The sequence below is a fragment of the Aptenodytes patagonicus genome, chromosome 1 (genome assembly GCF_965638725.1).
Source record: "Aptenodytes patagonicus chromosome 1, bAptPat1.pri.cur, whole genome shotgun sequence".
NCBI classification, from domain to species: Eukaryota; Metazoa; Chordata; class Aves; order Sphenisciformes; family Spheniscidae; genus Aptenodytes; species Aptenodytes patagonicus.
The window spans coordinates 41,196,261-41,216,418 of NC_134949.1; the positions used below are offsets into that span (position 1 = coordinate 41,196,261).

A 20,158-nucleotide genomic window follows, 5' to 3' on the forward strand; every position below is an offset into this window, starting at 1 on the left:
ACAAAGGAACACTTTGTTAAATAAATGAGGACCTCAGCTGTGAAAGTCGGTATTTTACTGTCACAAACAGTATTTTATCTGTAAAAATAAGGACAGGTTTGATTTAAACCTATTCTGTTTTGTTAGATTTTAATGTATTTTACAGAAGTCATCTTCTGTTTTGGAAACTTCTCTTCTGTTTGGTACTAGACATGAAAATCAGATACTTGGTGATTTGAGAACATCACTTATGGTACCTTACCATCTTTTCTAGACAAAGGTATTAAAACAAACTTTGAAATACCTCAAGCTGTTTTCATTAAACATATGCTAGCAATGCAAAATAGTTCTTGTATGTAATAGGTGAAAATGATGTGTGGTGATCTTCAACCAAGATATTCTGTGTGTCATAGTTCTGGTAGCATAATTAACTATAGATCATTACCTGTCCTCAGAAATGGATATAGGGATATATAATACGGTCTTTCATTATGTCCTTCACTTTCAGAAAGGTCTGGATTCACAGTGAGACCAGTTGCTGGATACCTATCTCCCCGAGATTTTTTGGCTGGCTTAGCATATAGAGTTTTTCACTGTACTCAGTACATACGACATGGCTCAGATCCTCTCTACACACCAGAACCGTAAGTTGCTACATTTGCTTTAGTGCTGAAAAAATATGATCGCTGGATTCTTAAAAGACCCAATCGAATTTGCCGAGATTGAAAAGAGGAACCTTCCCACAAAGGTAAAAATCTAGTTACACTATTGATGACAAAACCCTTCACATTGGTGAGCCAGAATTTAATTCAAAGGCTTCTTTTGGAATTTTTACTTTTCTTAAATAACTAGGCTATTTATATGGTGGGTCAAAAAATTCTACCTGGATTATTTTTCAGTGGAAAATGGAGTTTTCAACTAAACATTTTGAAAAAGTATCTAAAGTTTTATTTTCTGGTGGACAGCTAAGGAAAGAAGTTGGGAAAAGAAGCCCTGAATCCCTTGGGAAAAATTGCTTTCAGATTGATAATTCGGTCTTCTTGTGTCCTCATTTATCTTTTTGGGGCCAGACTCCACAGCTGAACTTCATTTCTCTCCTATAACACAATGCAAGCAAGTCATGAGGCACTGTTCTCTCACCCAGAGAGGATATTAGATATGAAGCCTGTTACAGGGAACATGATAGAAATAAGAGACACTTTAATTATGACTTTCATGGGACAGCATTGCAGCTTTTCCAAAACAGAATATTGTGAGTTTGGATGAAATATTTTGGCATGTGGTCTCTTGATGAAAAGTGGGGAAAAAAAAGATCGAAGCAACTGTAGTTCTTGTCTTGTATTATATATGGTGTGCTCTGTGCAGTAATAACAGAACAATACATGTCAGATAATATGGAGGTAGTTTCACCGAAGGCATCCACTGATCTTGTAACCACAGGAATGGCATTTTCGCAGTGCATCAGTCACCAGACAGTTAGCATGAAATTGTAACTGTTGTTTATTCAGCTTGTACTATTTTGGTGTATTTTATTTTTGCCAAAATTTACACAAAGGGTTCACATATATATATTCAGCTCCAGTCCTGTAAACACTTGGACCCGTACCTAACTTTGATTTCATGAATAGACTGCTGAAACCATGGAATAATATTTTTGGATATAAAAGGATTGGTGGAACCACATATTAACCTGTCCCTAAAAATGCTTTAACATTATTCTGGCAGGAGTCACCAGGTGGTGCTGTTATACACATATCTACTTTTTTTCTCAGCATGTGAACTGGGCAAAGTATTTGCTAAAATGCTATGAGGCTAGTTTTGTGTGTGTGTTTTTATTGGGAAAGAGGTGGTAATCCCTGAAGGAATTCAGTCACTTCTGTAACCTCTGTAATTAGAACTTTAAACTCTTAAATTTGTAGGCAAATTGCTACAATGTAAAACTCTGAAAGAAAGGCTTGAATATATGATGCTGGACCTCTTCTGGTCTATCTGAAAATATCTGTAGATATTTCAAAACAATAAATTATACTTGGGAAGTATCAGGTTTTGCACCAATGATTTCCTCTCCTGTGGGAAGCCAGTGTTTCAGATTGCAGCACCTGCCAATGCTCAGCAAAAGAATAATGACATTTGTTAACTTAATACAAACTAGGAGAACATTTTCATCTATTGATAGGGGATTTAGGTACATAACTCCAACAGGAACAAGGGAAGGAACATCTTCCAGGAAACAATTAAGTGCATCTGTGTTTTTGCTGATGTTCTCTGGTTCGTTGATTTGTATATTTGAGACTCCTGTAGTTTTCAGGATGCTGCTTACATTCAGAATTATGCAGTGTATCATAGCTGATCCTTAGCAGTAATGGCAACTACTTTTTTGTAACCTTTCTGGTCATGGTGTCTGGAAAGTCATTATGTAGTAATACTAGTTCAATTAGAATGAAGATTTTTGTCCCTTATTCAGGCTGAACCTAAAAATCCAGGTTATGGTCCTAACAGCTCTAAATATGACTAACAGAGGAATTAAGTTGTCATTTTCTAATGATGTTACTCTCTTCCTGCAGACCTACTTGTTCTGCAGGAACACATGAATTAAATAATCTGTACTATCAGGAACTCCATAGGAAAATTTTGAAAATCCCTTTTAAAATGTGTTCAAATTTTTTCATAACATAGAGCATATAGTAAGCGTTATCAGAAATGTAGAGTGAAATTCTGGCTTTCTTGTAAGCAGCAGCAAAACTAAACTGACTTGGGTGGGGACAGCTCTTCATCTTCTGCAGTAGCTTCAATGCCCTGAGATCTGCTGGTTGATATATGGGGCCATAACGAGGTTTGCTGCGGGTCCCTGGCTTGGTGAATGTTGCATTTCAATGATATAAACCTAGTAAAAAGACTCCCTTTGACTTCAGTGGGCTTTCCATCAGATTTAACACCCAAGCGATAGAGCTAGATACAAATTAGAGAGTTCATTCGGTTTGATCTGTATCACTACTATACACATTTTAAAACATTTCTTCCTGAGTTTCATTATGTTTCTACTACATTCACAGAGCTGTATAGATTTGCTCTGCTCTGCTAACTAATTTACTCCAAGAAAAATCTTTCGCTGTGAAAAGTGCATTACGAAAATTGTATTTTCTCTGAACAATGTGTGTGAATAAATTAAAGGAACTTAATTATTTCCTAAGTAAAACAAAACAAAAGAATCAAGCCTTGGTAGTTAAGCGAAGAATTATATTGTTTAGACTATCTATAAAGGGCCAGACTGGCAGGGAAATCTAAGAGACTCCAATGACAGTCCCAAATGCTGGTTCATGGTTCTGCTTCGAAGATTTGATTTTTGGGGGTTTTATTTTTGTTCATATGTGTTTGTTTCAAGCTACCCTCTTTATAACTGCACGTTCAAAATACTACTTTGCATAGTTTTAATGGAAGAATCTACAAGTTAAAGGCATGAGAGAAGTACCTTCTGCCTCCTCATCCTTCTCCCCCTGCCAGGAGAGACAAGTTAATGGGGCTAGGCTTTATCTGTTCTCATTTTGTCTGCAAGGATGGAAGTGACACAAGGAGCCTGTGTCCCAGTGCAGAACTAGAAATAACATGTCTTCACTTATTTGTTTCTGGGAGTTGTTACCTCAGCACAGGAAAATAGGGATGTAGACACTGACTTAGCTACTAATAGTGGTGATGCTGCTGTAGAAGCCTGCCTGGAGACAAGCGTGCTTACCTGAAGCCAGGAACTTGAAGCCAGTCCCACTATATCTTCTTTGCTCTCATTGTTTGAACTACTGATATGAAGTTATCTTAAATATATCTGGACTGATGCAGTGCAACATAGGTGAAGTGCTCAGCAATCGGTGTTCGTTTCTCTAGTGAAGATGGAAAGTGGAGTTAGAGCTCTGGACTTCCAGAGAATGGGCTTTGTGGCCCATTTCTGTGTTGGAAGGTGATGGTTGGATGAGTCGGGGTTCCTCCAGTGAATTGTTTGGTACTGGGAATTCTTTGGGTGTACCTATCAGACTGCAAGCTCCATTTCCCTTTTCCTTATCGTTAGCAAGCTAAACCTTTCAGGAGATGACAGAAGAAATTGTTGTGACTGAAAGTGAATAAATAATAGAGGGTCATTAACCTTTGATGATTATCCACTCAAGTGATTCAAACCATCTCCTGAACAAAGAGATGGATACCATGCAGAGCCAGCCAATTCTTTAAGTCTGAGCTCCAGTGAGGAATGGAGTAGTATCTAAGCTATGGGTCTTGTGGTAGGGAGCTTTAATCATCTTTCAAGACTCAGAGCATCACCAAAGGGGTGTGGAGATCATAAAAGAAAAGCCTTCTTACCGGTCACTTTTGAAGAAATCGGGAATTTCCCAGGCTCTGAAAGGACATGCAATGATGTAGAAACAAGGGAGGAAATACCTGCCTTTCAGGAGGAAGGACAAGCTTTACCAGGCAGTGGAAAACAAATGCAAACAATTTTCCTTATGTAAGTATGATGTCTGATACTGTTCCTAGCCAGCTGTACATATCAAACATGTTTCATGAGTGGGTGTTGACTAAAAAATACTGGCGCACAGTAAACTTGAGCACTTAGACTATATCACTACAACTGAATCTCTAGTCAATGTCCTCGGACCATGTTCGTTTTATCATGTCAGGCACAAGAGTATCTGTTTACCTCCCCTGCTTCTTTGGGAAATACATATGTCTAGGAAGGAAGAGAAATGAAATTTGGTAATTCCTCTGTACTGTTGAGTGAATTACTCATATATGAGGTTGGCTCAAACTTGTCATGCACAACTTCAGGGCAGTGCTTGTCTCACCAAAAAGTGTGAATGTAACATGAGAAAATGTTGGTAAGCGTCTGTCAGTGAGGCCATCTGGGCTGAGAAGAGAGACTTGTATGTAGCCCTCCAATACTGGAACTGTATTTGATAAGCGTTTGGTGAGGCAAACTAGGAATGCCAAAAAAACTAATCTTCATTTGCATGCATTCAGAAACTACTCCTATCTACCTAGACATGGTTGGCACAGACTTTTTGGTGAAGAGTACTGAGTAAAGAGACTTTAAATTATATAGAGGGATGTTTTTCTGTTCATGATTTAACTGAAGTGTCAGGTTCTGTGTCTTTTCAAACAAAAATAGTTTATAAAAGACAAATTGGATGATTTTGGATAGAAGGCAGAAAACCTGATGTTTTCTCCCTGCCTTTAAAACATTTGTTTACAGCTTAGGAAAAAAAAGAGAAATGTCTTTGAAGAGACAAAAGCAAAGGAAATGTCAGATCCGATTTTTAAATTGAACTTTACTACCAAGTCCATTATTTTCTGTGAACAAACGCACCAAAACTTTCAGAATTGTTTGAGAGCTTTTGTAGATGATGCATGTGCACTTTCATTAGGTTGGTTAGCAGTTTTTTGTACACTTATATCTGCACTTTGTTGTGACTAATAATGCACTTACAGGTGTGGACAGTAGTTCTTTCTAAAATGATTCGGGTTCTCTGCTTTTTCTGAAATCTGCTTGGTGAAAAGTGGACTGTGTAACAAAAGTACGCAGTAATTGCAGTAGGAAGTCAGGACTAAATGAGAAATTAAGCACATAGAAACCTCTGTAAATATTGCCCTGAATTTCTAGTGGCAAGTGGCAAGATGTTTGGTTCTGGAGCTGTACCCAGGTGTGGAAAGGGGAATGGAGAAGAGGAAGAGGGAATGTGTTGGATTTTGAACTTGATTCATGTGGAGAGAAATGCTGAAAACTGTCCTTGTGAGACATCTGGCTTTCCTTTGGGCAGTTTGGTCTTCGTGGTACTAAGCCTGGAAGACAGCAGTGATCAGGCCCTCCCACTCAATCTAGAAATGATGGGGAAATCACGGAACAGGTGGGGTTAAGTGGCATATAACCCATTTAATAGAAGCAAACCTGTATGTTTCTACAGAACCATACACAGGGAAGAACAACTATTCTGTAAAAAATACGTTTCATGGTAAGACTTTTAAAGTAGAGGTCAGACACACGTAAAATGGCTTATGTTAAATTAATTATGGAATGATTATGGAACTAATTTCTGTAATGACTCTCTTTTCATTTCCATTCCCTTAGGGATACGTGCCATGAACTCTTGGGACACGTGCCTCTACTTGCTGATCCCAAGTTTGCACAGTTTTCACAAGAGATAGGACTTGCTTCACTGGGAGCATCTGATGAAGATGTTCAGAAATTAGCCACTGTGAGTCAAAATCTTTTTGTGGCATGCTCTCTCATCTGTTCTCCTCTTTGGTTGATGAAGTGACGTGCAGTGTCTTATTAGAGCTGACTGCATTTTCAGGTTGCAGATGACTACAATGTGACAATCACAGAGCTTTAGGTATTTTTCCATTGTTTTTAATAAGAGCAAAGCTGAACATGCTAGTCTTCAGGTAGTCAGTTTTACTTTTTATGTGCAATAACCACCAATTTTCAGGGCTAGCTGAGATGGATTTTGTCTGCTTTAAGGTACTGAAAACAAGTAAGCAAGGTAATTTGGAAAAAAAAAACCAAACCCACCAAAACCCCAACATTTTGGCCTGTGCTCTCAGCTCTACACTGTTAGCTCCTCCACAGGTGGCCACTTTGGCTTTTAGCACTGCTATTTCTGTACTCACTGTTCTGTTTTGCAGCTGTTCACTGTATTGTAGTGTGTGATGGATTTTGAGATGATGTTGCATCCTCGCTACTGCTCCTGTTGGAGAATATGTAGTTACTAAGCCAAGGTTGTGCAGCAGTAGATCTAGACCTAGGTCAAGTGATTTGATGAACTATAGTTTAGTTAATCTTTAATCAAGATTATCTTTAATCAACATAATTTAATTAACTGTATTGTATTAAAAATCACAGAGTAAAAATCACAGAGCTTTAGGTATTTTTCCATTGTTTTTAATAAGAGCAAAGCTGAACATGCTAGTCTTCAGGTAGTCAGTTTTACTTTTTATGTGCAATAACCACCAATTTTCAGGGCTAGCTGAGATGGATTTTGTCTGCTTTAAGGTACTGAAAACAACGGTTGGACGGTTGGACTCGATGATCTTAGAGGTCTTTTCCAACCTCAATGATTCTATGATTCTATGAAAAACAACTCCATGTTTAAATATTTATCTCATGAAAAACTCTGTGACAACCAGCAAAAGAATTGGTTACTTTATATCTTATCCAGCATACTACTGCATTTCTACGCGAGAAGTGCAGTGGGGATTTAAAGGGTTGGAAATAATTTGGACACAGTGTTGAAGGCAGATTCAAACCAGGTTCAATCAAACTGTAATAATTTTGATGCACTGGCTTAGAGTCCCATCTGCTGAAAAAGGAGTTTGTACCCATTTGGTAGCTTTTTCTCCTGTAGCCCTCCAGAAGTGGCCACCAAATTTATTTACTCAAACAGGCCTCAATCCTTAGTTAGACAGACTCGGTGTCTTGCTCATGGCCAGTTCCTCTCACATGCTTCAGGGTGTGTTCCTGGGTTTTCTAATGGATGTCTACTGAGAAGAAACTGTTGTTTGTATGGATGAATCATGAAAGTTGTGTGTCTGTTTGCACACTTGCGAGGAAGGGACTTAGTAGGAAGCAGACCTACCTTGTCATGACCTGCAGCCTCAAAAGAAACTAGCTAACTGGCTGTCCCTGTAGGTACTTTGAGGAAAACAGTACGTCCAAGTCTTTCACCCCAAAATAACCTTGGATGACACGGGCTTGTTGCAGAGGACAATGTTGGGACTGATCTGTTTGGGGAGAGATATTAATATAAAGTGACCTCTGAATATTACATAAATGCTTTTACTCCTCCCCCTCACACAAGTTCCCAGTTTTGACTGACTGTGTCATCCAAACAATGAGCTGCTCCTGAATCACAAAGCCAAAAATAAAAGATGACAGCTGAATCACTTTCCCTTATCACACCGAGAAGCTGATATCTGAGTCAAAGTTGATTTCTCCTCCCATGCCGGAAATAGCTCTTTCAGATGGAAGAGACATTTAGAATGAGACTTAAGGTAACCCAGGTGGTGTTATTTTTCATAGAAGCACAATGAGGGGCTGTACTCCCCTGGGGCAGGTGCTTGACAAATACAGACACGTTACTTGCCCTAAAATTTGCAATGTAAACAGTTGACTTGAGAGCAAATAGAAGGAACATCTCTCAGCAGTGGGGGCGAGGAGGCCAAGAAATTCATTCAGCTGAGCACCAAATGTCACCCAAGGTGCTATTAACTGACTTTTGCAACATTTGGTCCCACTTCCATCCTAGATAACAACCAGAGACGCAGCGAGCTGAGAAATGCCAGCCAAGAGTCTTAACACAGAAAAGCAGTGCAGGTTCCAGCGAGGCAACTTTAAAGTAAATAGAGAAACAAATGAGTGGAGAGAGAACATGCATATTAACGAGCTTGAAGCAATATGCCCAAAGCAAGCTTGCCATTAGCATGACCCATTTCAAAAGATAGTGACATTAACAGCTGAGCCATTACAGGGAGGACAATGGCTTTAGGAAGAGAGGAAAACGCCTCTTAGGAATTCAGACCAGAAGGGGAAGAATTATTACAGGTGATTTTGCCATCTTTCACTCCATTCAGCTTTCAAAAGCCACCACATATCAGCCTTGATAGATCTGCTTGTTGTGCTCCATCGGTCCTGAGCTGCAAAGGAAACGTGCTGATGTTTTTGTCCCTGCAGAGCTGACATGGTGGATGTAGAGCAAGCTGGAGCCTGGTCCCTGGGCAGACTAGAAGTGTTTGCTAAATTGCAGTTAATCACATCTGTGCAGCCCCACTGAGAGCAGGGATTAAATGGGAGAGCATTGCAGAGGCCCTGACACTGGCTAGCTGGAGGGGAAAGGATGGCTGCAGGGTCAGAGGGTTGAAAAGGAAGGATGTGAGCTCCCCTCATCCTCTTGTTTGAGTCTGGTAGTCAGGTTGGGGCAAGGAGAAAGGAATGGCTTCTGCCCCTTTTTAGACTTAGGCATTCTTACTGTGGGAAGTGGAATATTGAAAGAGCCAAGCAACTGTCTTTGCAGTGTTTTTTTGAGAGATGCAGTTTCCTTTACAATGTTTTAAGAGAGTAAGAAAGAGGGAAGACACAAAAAACAAGTGACTGAGAGATATGTTACTGAAACAAAACAAAATATTTGCACAATCCAGTTTTTTGCTTGTAGTGTGGTATAATGTGGTTACTAGTTGAGGAAATACAATATTGACCATGCATGTCTGAGTGCTAATTATTATCATCATCATCACTAATGTCTTGTGCTACTCTGTGTGACTTTCTAAAAATGCTTTTGAGTTGATTTGTCTGTCAAATCAACTGTCTTTTCTGCTTACCTATCAAACCATAAGCTGTAGGGAGGACTTGACACGAAGTGTTTCAACTAATTTATATAATATATCATTTACAACACATTTAACAGCACATAACGTAAGGTTTTGTCAGGAAAATTGTACAAAAAATATACCTCAGTTTACATTTCAGTATTACCTTGTAATTTGTGGACCTGGGAGCCAGAGAACGGCTTTGTAAAGCTGCGAGTTGATAAGCAGGATCCTGTCTCTCTTGCTAATGGCAGAAATGACTCCCAGCTCCTGCTGAGCTATTTCAGCGCAGCTCAGGTTGCCCCTTCGTGATGCAGTATGTATAGGATGTCTTTGTGTATATAAAATTCACGGGGGCACGTTAGCTGGTGGTGGTTCAGAAAAGAGGAAGTTAGCAAAGTGTCTGTGGTTTGCATGCATCAAATCTTTCCACTCAAGAGTTTGGCCATTAGGGAGTAATTAGTCACACAATTTTTATTACAGTGGTTTCTTACTGGAAGTTACGTTTAAACCTTCAGTTCTCTAGAACTGTAAAATTGTCACCTTTTAATCTTTCTTGATATTTGTTCTGGTATTTTAACAGTGTGGGACAGTAGAAATCAAGACATTTCTCTTGTTTTTGCTAGCCTTTATGCAGAAAACCACAATAGTGAGTTACTTCTGAATTTGAAGGAATTGTGTGTGATGAGGTCTTGTAAGTGCATTTCAGGCTTGTTATGAATCTAAATGTTTTATCTTGCCTGGATGATGACTGAGGCCAATGGTTTATTTCAAAAGCTGACTTTAATTTATCTGTGTACGTATCACAAACAAAATATTTTTGATTTATATGCTGGGATAAAAATAACATTCAGGACCGCCTCTCTGGGAGAAGTCGGGGGTAATTCATGTGAGCTTACTTCTTTGTCTTCTCTCAGGATCCACGTTACCTGGTCTTGTTGGCTTCACTCTAGTTCTTCTCCCACACTGAACAACTGGCACATAATTCAGGACAATTACGTGTTACGTTTGCTGAGGAGATAGCCAGAATGGAAGAAACAGGGGCATTGCACATAAAAACTGAGTTACATTTGGTAACTTCGGGTAGATGCAGCGTTCATGGTCTCACTAGACAGAGCAGACTGTTGCAGTCTCTCATCTTGACAAACAACAGATTAGATTTCCCAGAGGGGCTATTGATAGTGCTAGGCCATAAGTACAGCTTGTGAACTGGATTACTGTGTTCCTCCATGAATGAACAAATGGAGCCGAGAAGACGACTATGAAAATATTTGAGATTTCGAACATTCCCACTGTGCATCTGAAAAATCAAGACTGCTTGAATGTTCCTCATTTATAGTTGAAAATGATAGACAGTGAACTAAGCACTGTGGTAAGTCTGTGATCAGCTCCCCTGCTGAAGCTATTCTGCCATATAAAAATAATTATGCATTGGCCAACTGAAACCTGGTATTATAGCCCAAGAGCTATGGCATTCACTGAGCATATTGAAGTTTAATGTTCAAATCTCTGCTCGGTCTTTTTCCTGTATCCCAATTGCATGCCATGATTGTGTGACGAATGCCAAGAGTGAGCATGGTGAGTACCTGAAGTCCAGTGGTGACATAATGGAGTTTCCTGCAAAGCAGTCGCTTCCAGCTACACCTGTAGTTAATGAATAAAGGAGCTGCAGCATGAAGAGCTGGGAGTGAATATGATTTAAAAACTGCTTGAGTAAATTTTGACGGACTTACAGGAGACATAAGAAATTACTCTGATTTGGGATGTGTGTCACTTAGAGAAGATGAACCGATTCCCAGGGTAAAAGCTAGGACTATAAAGCTGAAATCAGGTATGACAGATCACTATAGCCAGACGTAATCCTGCCACACAGCATGAGACTGGAAATGCTGTGATCCGTATTGTCCATCGGTAGATGGCCTGGGCTATGTTTCTGTTCCTGACTTTGACCAGGTGAAAACACCCATATGCGGATGTATTTGGGAGTTGCCCAAGTGCAAAACCTGAAACTGATACAAGAAGCAGAAGAGAAATCTGATGAAACCTTGTGGCTTTCTTAATTGTTACAAAGTCATACAGGTGTGTTTGAATCAGGAGCGAAGGATAACTTACTGATGGATTACTTTCCTTTGATTGGTGAGATGTTGCTGGGCACACTGACTGCTGCTCTAAAAGCATGCCTTAATTTGTGGGTTTGCTCTGCGTAATGTTCTAAAGGAATTAATAACAGGTAATGGTCTCCATTTTTTAAGGGTTTCTTTCAGCAATACTTTTTGATAAAGTAGCTGAAGCACTGATGTAAATTCCTTCCTACAGTATGCGTAGGTAATAGGTAAGCAGAAAAGATAGTACATATATCACAGAACAGGATTAAAGGGGAAAAAAACTTGTAGATTCCAGGGATCAATAGTTAATATTTCAGAATACTGCAGTGTTCCCCTGCAGTGCATTTTCACAGCCATCACGTCAGAGATTCATGGCACAAGAACAAAATCTCAGCATCGATACCTAACTAGCTTTGTGGCTCAAAACCAAATGGCTCTGTACTACATAAAAATAACCTAGCACTCCAGAGAAGTTACTACAGGGAGAATTTTAAGAGTTCTGTTGCTGAAATGTGAGCAAATGCTCAATGTTTTCTGCAGGAATTGTGACAGTTTGTTGAAGCCTTTGTTCTGGGTTTGGAGAGAGTCTGTTTCCAGGTTTGGATCTGTAATAATTGCTGTGCTGGTCAGGCCACATGGCTGGTGCCTTGTGCCCAAGTGCAGTCATAAATAGCTGCTTAGGAGGGATGTAAGAACAGGATGAGCATATCTGATTCTTTTCAAACGTTTTCCAGGTTTCTGACCACTGAGAATCTCTGGGAACTCTTGAGCCAAATGTGGTTTCTATGTATTTAATTATCCTGAATGGATTTCTGTCCAGAGACAGCTGTTTATCTTTGAAGACATGTAAATTTTTAGTACCTGCAGTAACTTTGGCAAAGAGCTCTATGGCTCAACTATTCACTGCCTGATGAACTGTCTCCTTCTGTTGTTTTTAACCTGATTCCTACTAGCTTTTTTGTATTTGAAGAGAGAACGATCAAATCATCCCTGTATGCTTTCTGTATGCCATCATGACTTTGCAGAACTGTTTCATTTTCTCCCTTAGTTGTCTCCTTTTCTGGTTTGAAAAGCAATTGTTTGTTTAGTTATTTGTCATGTGGAAGATGCTCTGTAACTTTGAGCATGTTATTCCTTCCGTGAACCTTTCTACCTTTCCAGCTGGAACTGGAAAAGAAAGATGATATCTCAACCACCAGGCTGGGGAGTGAGGTAAACGAGCAGTTTGAACCTGAATCCGAGTTTTGGTTAAGAGCAGCACTGTGGAGTTAAGCCAGTTTTGGATGTGCTTGCTATAGAAGTGGGAGCCTTTTGTATGGCAGGAAGAGTGGACCTGATGTTGTAGAGGTGACATGGTTTACTGCTTAGAGACGGGAGAAATGGGCTGCATGCAGGAGGGAAGTAGGATTCAGTGGATCCATCTTTATCAGCCAGCATTGCTATTTAAGGATATGAGTCCCTGCAGTTTCTGATCAGCAGGAGGTACAAAAGGGTGATTCTGCTGCTGCAAATTCTGTGAGGGGATGGGAGAAGTAATTTAGATGGTGGAGAAATCACGTGTGAGCCACTGCAGTGAAGGTGGGGAGCTGGACTACTGCTGTTGGAATTGTGGTGGTGGGTTTTGTTTTTTCTTTTTAATTTGTAGAGGGTGGTATAAAATACTGGTTTGCAAAACATTTTTAAATACAAACTCCCTGCTTTGACTAGTTTCTGGGCTAAGTAGGTCAACATAGGACATGTTACATCTGGAAATGAAACATTTTGTGCTTTGTACTGTGTCACTCAACGTTAAGATGGTGAAGGAGGGTTCACCTGTTGCTATGAGGGTGCCCAGTTGTTCAGGTCAGTGACCTGCTTCTTGAGAGGATCTCAGTTTGCCCTAACAGACAAAATTTTGCCCTCACAGGTAACTAGAAATAGTGTTGTTCTATAACATGCTTGTATGTTTGTATGCTTAGGCCCAACCCTGTAATGGGGAAGCTAGATGCAAGAGAGAACTAATTTGACTTAATTAGGAGCAGGGAAGGAATTAGAAATTTCGCTGTAGAAATAATATAGCTCCGTTTAGACAGGATGCAGTTTAAGAAGATCGAGCCCTAAGCAGTTAGAAACGCTAAAGAAAAAGCCTCTAATAAAATAACAAATTACAGCCAGACACTGGATTTGTTTTTATTTCTTGTAGCATTATGTTTCCAAAAGTGGTTAGATCATAATCTGTGAGGTTATTGAACTGCAAATGCAAATTTACATGCACACAAGTAATACATTTTGACATACAGGTTAACAAGAGAATGGTGCAAATTTCACACAGCACTGGCTTGCTAATTACGTTTGTTTATTTTCAAAAGCAACTTAATTTTCATTAAGAAATTGCAGATTTTGCAATAGTAATCTTTGCTGGTAGTTCAATAGCTCACACTCTGAACGTGTGCTCTGCTACAACAGCAATGAAAGTGAGCCTCAAAAAAAGAGCTCCGGAAGAATTTGTGGAATTTAGGAGTGCATGCAAGTGGCAATCATCTGCCATTTCGGTGTTGGATCAGTTGAGATAGGTTGAGGAATAGGTGGAAGGAGTCTGTGAATTTTGATGGGGTTTTTGCATATTTGTTTTCTCTTTGGACCTAGAGTAGGAAATGTATTAGCAAAAAGGCATAAAGTGTCTTTTATAGAACATATGTAACTGGGACAAAAGAAAGGACCCAGCATAAGCTTCCGGTGAGCAACAACAGCACAAGCATTTTGGGTAACAACTACAAACAAAGCACGTAAGTTACAGGAATAAAGGTTTAAATAGAGAAAATGAGGGGGAAAAAAGCAGTAGAGGAAAGGTTTGGAATATATTGCTACTGCTGTTCCTGACTGCCCCTGTGCTTTCACCAATACGTTGAAGGAAAGAGGTAATCCTAGGCCCTGTGTAGATACCATTCATACTGACACTGCTACACTTAATTTTTCTTTGGTCGTAGCACATACATGTGAAACTCACTTGTAAAATGCATTCATGTACAGTTCAGAACTGGGGGGGGTCTCATGCTATTAAAGCTTTATTTGTGTACTGTAGGACGTCCCATACTACGTTAAGAAGTATTCTCAGAGGAATACATAGGTGTCGAAGCAAACTAACAAAGTAAATTTTATAATGCTCCTTGCTTTTTCTATTGTGTTCATTTACATACTTAAATCCATAAGATTCTGTAACATAGAGTGGTAATTATTTGAGTCATTTGTGTAAGACGTGGAGATCCTCTGGCAGCAGCACACAGCTATATGGGGAAGTGAAGGAGTTCAGCACATGGCAACTCCTTTCAGCCATGTCTAGGTCTCCCTTAGGACCGAGGGAATGCCTGTGCTGTGGGTGCACAGGTGGAGGAGTTGGCTTTATCCATGCTTTCCATGGAGCCTGAGCACCTGAGGAGTGCTGTGCACAAAAAGTTTTGGTGACTGCAGGTGGGGTTCTCTTGGGAGCAGCTCCCTGAATGCAGCTGCCCGGTTATCTGTCTGGGACCCACGGTACTGTTGGGGTGGGCCAGCTCCAAGTTCTCCTTGCTCAGGGATCTGTGCACCCTGCTGCACTGCGCAGTGCAACCGTGGCTGTGACCCTGCACACCCAGCCCTCCTTTCGGGGGTCTGTGGGCCTGTCAGGAGAAGAAAGCCAGGAGATTCTGCTTTCAGGCAGAAACCAAACCAATTATGTGTAATGAAGAAAGTCCTCAAACCATGCACTTATCTTTTTATTGTCTGGAATATTTCAGTAAATAATTCTGCTTCCAAAAGGGACATTCATACCTGTAGCTACTGGCATAACCCAAATACCATCTTATGGAAAGAGTCTTAAAATTCACGTCTGTACAGAGCTGAAAAGATCCTAAGTTAATATTCACAACTATGCACTAATCTGAATTGTTTTAAATACTGGCTCAAGGACTAAGTGTACTGCATGTGTTCAGTCTAATTCTCTCACCCAGCATGTTCCTGGGTATTTTCTTTCTATGCACAGATAAAAGTATGGAAGTAAGACAAAATATGGCTGGTATCCATAAAAAGCTAACTATGCCTAGGGCTTAATTACTTAATGCTGCAGCTTTGGAAGTGGTTCTTGTGCCTGTCGTCATCTTTCTATCAAATGGCATCAAAGTGCTGGATGGATATGGTCCCATAAATTTTTAATTGAGATATTTTGGGGTGATCTACCATAATGATTTTGTAAGTATAACTTAATTATATATTTATAGGTCCAACTCTGACACTACAGAAGGCCAAGGGGAGGTTTGCAATTGCTTTCAATGAGGTTAGGTCTGTGGGCTAAATACTACCTTCATTTCCATTTATACAGTCTCCTAAAAGTCAATAGGGTTGTACACATGCAGATGAAAGTAGGATTTGTTGCTGTAAAATTAATGTTAATCATTTACTTGCCAAAACCTGTTATTTAGGAATATGGGTTTCTGCAGGGAAGGAATCGACTCCAGAGGACACATGATTTTGCAGTTGTGTCTCTTTCTCTGTCCAAACCAAGCTCACTTGGTACAGCACGCAACAAATTCTGTTAGCTGCTTCTCAGAGCTGGCAGGCCTTCTGATGTTACTGTATAAAGGGGTTTTTTATTTGTTGACGATTTTGGAAAGTTAAAGCAAACACTCTAAACCTGAGAGCATTGTTGAAGCCAAAGAAAAGTTTACAGAGAAGCGCCTTGTGTCTGTTAATTTTGGTTGTTTTGGTTTGATTCCAGCTGTGGCTGAAGTTGTCGCAGTGCAAGGTCACAGAACATCAACGTGACGGCACCATTTCAGGCACACTTTGAACAACCCCCCCCACTCCCTCAGTCTGTTTGTTAGGTTCAAGCTTGGTTTGGGATTTTGCTTTGCATCAGACAAAGCATTAGTTTTGACAAGATAATCTCGTTTCAGTTAGCATCTGTAAGCTTTATATTTTCTGTATGTTATAGAGAACTTTCTATAGATCATCATTGTGGCATTGATAGAGATGGTGTCTAATAGGGCTAGATAAAACAGTTTGAACTCAGAGCTTTTTCAAGACATGCTGGAAAGAGTGGGTACTCCCAGATTATCCTTTTTTCCCCATAAAACATATTACTCTAAAGGTTTTTGTTCCCTCCCTTGAATCAGTAGGCTGTAATTGTTAAAATTATATAGTTTGACTATATAAAAGTGGCTAAAATTACAGTTTAAAAAGACATTTTACATTTCTAGAATGTAAACACCTTTATAGGATTAATTTTTCAACTTTGAATAAGCATATTAGCTTATGAACAGATCCATATTATACATCTGCAATGAATTTAGGACTTACATGAGCACAGAAATCTTGCATATCAGTGGGAGCCTGATCACTAGTGACCATTTCAGAGTGGTCTTCACGTTTGGTAAGTCACTCCTAGACCACAGCCACTGTAAATTCCTTGGGCTTCGGTACAGTGAAGAGCCGTGATCTCTCTGCTCACAGGTACTTGCTCAGTATAACTTTTCTCCACCTTGCTGAATACATGTTCATGTGATTTGCTTTGTGTTTACAGACTTCTGGCAGGTAACTCAATGGTGACTCAGATGACTATTCTGTGGTTATGGTAGATTCATTTTACATGCCCTCACTGCTGAAAGTCAGGGAGCTACAAGGAGATGCTCAACTATACTTGAAAAAGATTTTGTTTGGGGCTGTGAAAAACGTTTTCAATTTGGATATATTTTTAGTAGCAAAATTAATAGATATTTAAAATTCCCTGAGCTACTTTTCTTCTTTGATCTGTCAGCTTGACATGAATAGAACTTACACTTTTGTGCTGATGCCTACTATCTTTTTTTGGTTTGTTTTTTTTTTGCAAGGCAGGTTAAGCAAATGCATTAAGAGCTACAAAAGCTTTTGGGAGTCCCTTTGCATTTATGAGATTAAAAGAACATTGAGTTTAAATGCAGTGTTGCTGTTGGAAACAGTGATGTTTGAAAACAAGTCTTAGCTATTAAATCAGTTTTCAGTAAATAAATGCAAGTAGTTAATTTTCTTTTTTAAATGTTTAGAAAATTAGTGTGGATGCTGTTATTTTTTGAATGAAGTCCTACCCTTTTTTTCTTCTCAAAAATAAATTTGAAATGGATGTGACTGCGAAGAAATAGTGCACTTTTTCCTTGAAATAAGAATTTTTAAACTTCACTGGCCAGTTGTCCCTGTCTCTTCAATGTGTTTCTGCCCCCACAATTTCAGGGCTTGCAAAAGTTCTGAGATCCTTCCAGCCCCAGGAGGCTGCTCCCCTTTCTGAAGATATGACTTCCCCTTATTAGCAGATACATTAGGACTTTTGCTGCTGATCATGTACACAAGCACCTCATACCCCTCCTCGGCTAAAATGTCACGGGAGGCTCAGTGGCTCTTCTGCATCACTCCCTGCAGTGCAATTGCCATACGCAGTAATTAGCTTGGCAATTAGGGGGGGGACAGCCTGCTCCAGGGAACGGCATCATGAGAAGCACCACATGTGCCTGGTGCCTTTCCCCAGGGGAATACCTGTTAGGGAGGACACTGGGGGGTCTGTCTCGGCTGGCCAAGAATAGTTATTAAAGAGGCCTTGCAGCCCGCAGTAATTAATTCTGACAGTGGACTGGCATAGGGCAGTGATTCAGTAAACTCTCTGCTTACGAAATTAGGATTGCCTGTACTGTGATTTGTTGCTGCACCTTTGCTTCTTGTTAATCTGTGGATTTACCTTACCAGTCTATCAAAAGCTTCTCCCAGGAAAAGTAGAAGAGACTCCGGTGCCAGTTTTCCGCTTACGCAGTTTCCTTGGAGCATTGCAGCATGTTCAAAAGGACAGACTCTGCCTCCCCAGCCTGAAGAGGTTTTCTTGGTATTTCAGGGAGTGTTGCAACTTTATGCCCTTCTCTTCTGAGTCTCCTTCTTAGCGTGCTTGCTGGCGAGTGGAAGTTGGTCTTTTTAGAGAAGGGGAAACTATGTTGGACCGGTGCTGAGGTCTACAGATCCTGAAACGGATCCTGAGGGCTGGGCTAGGCTTTTGTAGAGATACTGGCTCTAGATGCCGGAGGAAGAAAAGTGTCTGAGGTTGTTCTTGTCTGTTCTCTGGGTATTCTTCTAAGTGATGCAGCTCACAATTGGGGCAACAGTTCTAGGGTCGATGACTCCCCATAAAATGGGAATGCTGTCAGGCAAAGGACAGCTAAATGATCTCTTGTATATGTATTTGTTCCAAATTCTGCTCTCGCTTGTGTCGTGCCAACCTGTCAGTGTTCAAGTCCCTGGCCCTTTGCTAGAGGAGTCATACTCTCCAAGCTGTAGCATAAGCCACAATGCTGAGGCAGCACTTCTGGGGTGCCAGCCCTTGCCCGTGTAGTGTGCAAAATCAGGACTGTTCTTGCTTTGATAGGTTTTGTTAATGCAAAGTCCTCATTTGAAAGAGTAGCAGGACAAAGAACTGGAAAACAGGAATGGCAGACCCCTAAAGACAGTCCCTGCTTGCAGCCTGTGAATTGTGAAGGATCATGGTGGATCAAGTGTGTCACATGAGACAGCATAGACTGAAGAGTGTGGTTGGACAGCAGTGACATGTTTACTCACTTTTTTTTTTCTTTTTAGTTTGACTTTCAGAGGACTCCATCTCTTGGAGTCCCAGCTAACATGTCGAAAGACCTGACTGTGCCTCTTACGTTAACGGTGTGAAATACCTAGATGGCTGAAATTTGAAGCAACAGCTTGAAAAAGAAATGAGCAAATATTCACTTCAGCTACCGTAGGGAGCGCTGAACATGAATTCATGTTACATATTGTAAAATAAAGTGGAAAGGGAATGGCTCATTATTGCACATCATTTGTTCTTAATAACTCCATATGAAATTAATAAACCTTAAAACCCCATGTTTTAGAAGTTGTTCAAGATAAGAGTCAAATGATAGGGAAGGGGAAATAGGAAGGGTAAGGCATTAGGGCCTCAATGCCTTATGTTTAACAAATGATCTAAGCAGCAGTTCATAGTTTCAATGGTCTCATCTCCTTAGCTGCATATTAAGCTTCAGCACTATTAGTTAATTATGTTGAAAAAACTAGGAGTTCTTTCTCTGACAGTGTTGAGCAAGTTGAGGCAAGCATGCTTTTGTGGGATTGGTTTTTTGCATCATCTCTGTGACTGTTAGCTTTGGTGGAGGGGAATTGCTGCCTTGCCAGGAAACACCAGCCTTTTACAGAGAAACCCTTTCTGCTTAAGTGTTGAGGTTCCTGATTCTGCAGCTCCAAAGGTCTCCAAGGTTTTCAGCTGACATAAAATGAGAGGGGTGGACAGACATCATCTTTGTGCAGAGCAAGCTTAAATTCAGATTATTTAGGAGTAATTCAAACATGGAGTAGGATATCCAGTGGCTCCAACTCTGTGGGAACTAACTTCTTTTGGAGCGGCAGCAGCAGAAAGATCCCAGAAGTGCTTTGCCCTCCATTCTCTCTTCCCGCTCTTCAGAGTAGCAAGAGGGCCTCCTTCATGTGAGAATGAACAACAGAAAGACATATTCTCTCAAGAGACACAAAGGTGTTAGAAGGGATGTCCTTCAGATCTTATTCCAGAAGATGTATTGCGCCTGCAAGGTAGGCAACTGCCATACGCATTGTCTTGTCTTGGCTGGGCTCCCCAGTGTTGGAGGTTTAGAGTTAGCTCCTTACTGATACTGCTGTAGCATTGTGTTGCTTGAGGTACATTTTCTGCTTCCTTACAAACTCATGATGAT

At 40.3% G+C, this 20,158-nt stretch overlaps 1 protein-coding gene across 1 annotated transcript in view; it reads left to right on the forward strand.

Annotated features, from left to right (window-relative positions):
• TPH2 (tryptophan hydroxylase 2) overlaps nucleotides 1-20,158 on the forward strand; it is a 50,129-nt gene that overhangs the window by 16,124 nt on the left and 13,847 nt on the right. Inside the window, exons 7-8 of the mRNA XM_076328660.1 lie at nucleotides 488-623; nucleotides 6,086-6,212. Of these exons, the coding sequence (XP_076184775.1) occupies nucleotides 488-623; nucleotides 6,086-6,212 (263 nt within the window). The remainder of the gene's footprint in view (nucleotides 1-487; nucleotides 624-6,085; nucleotides 6,213-20,158) is intronic.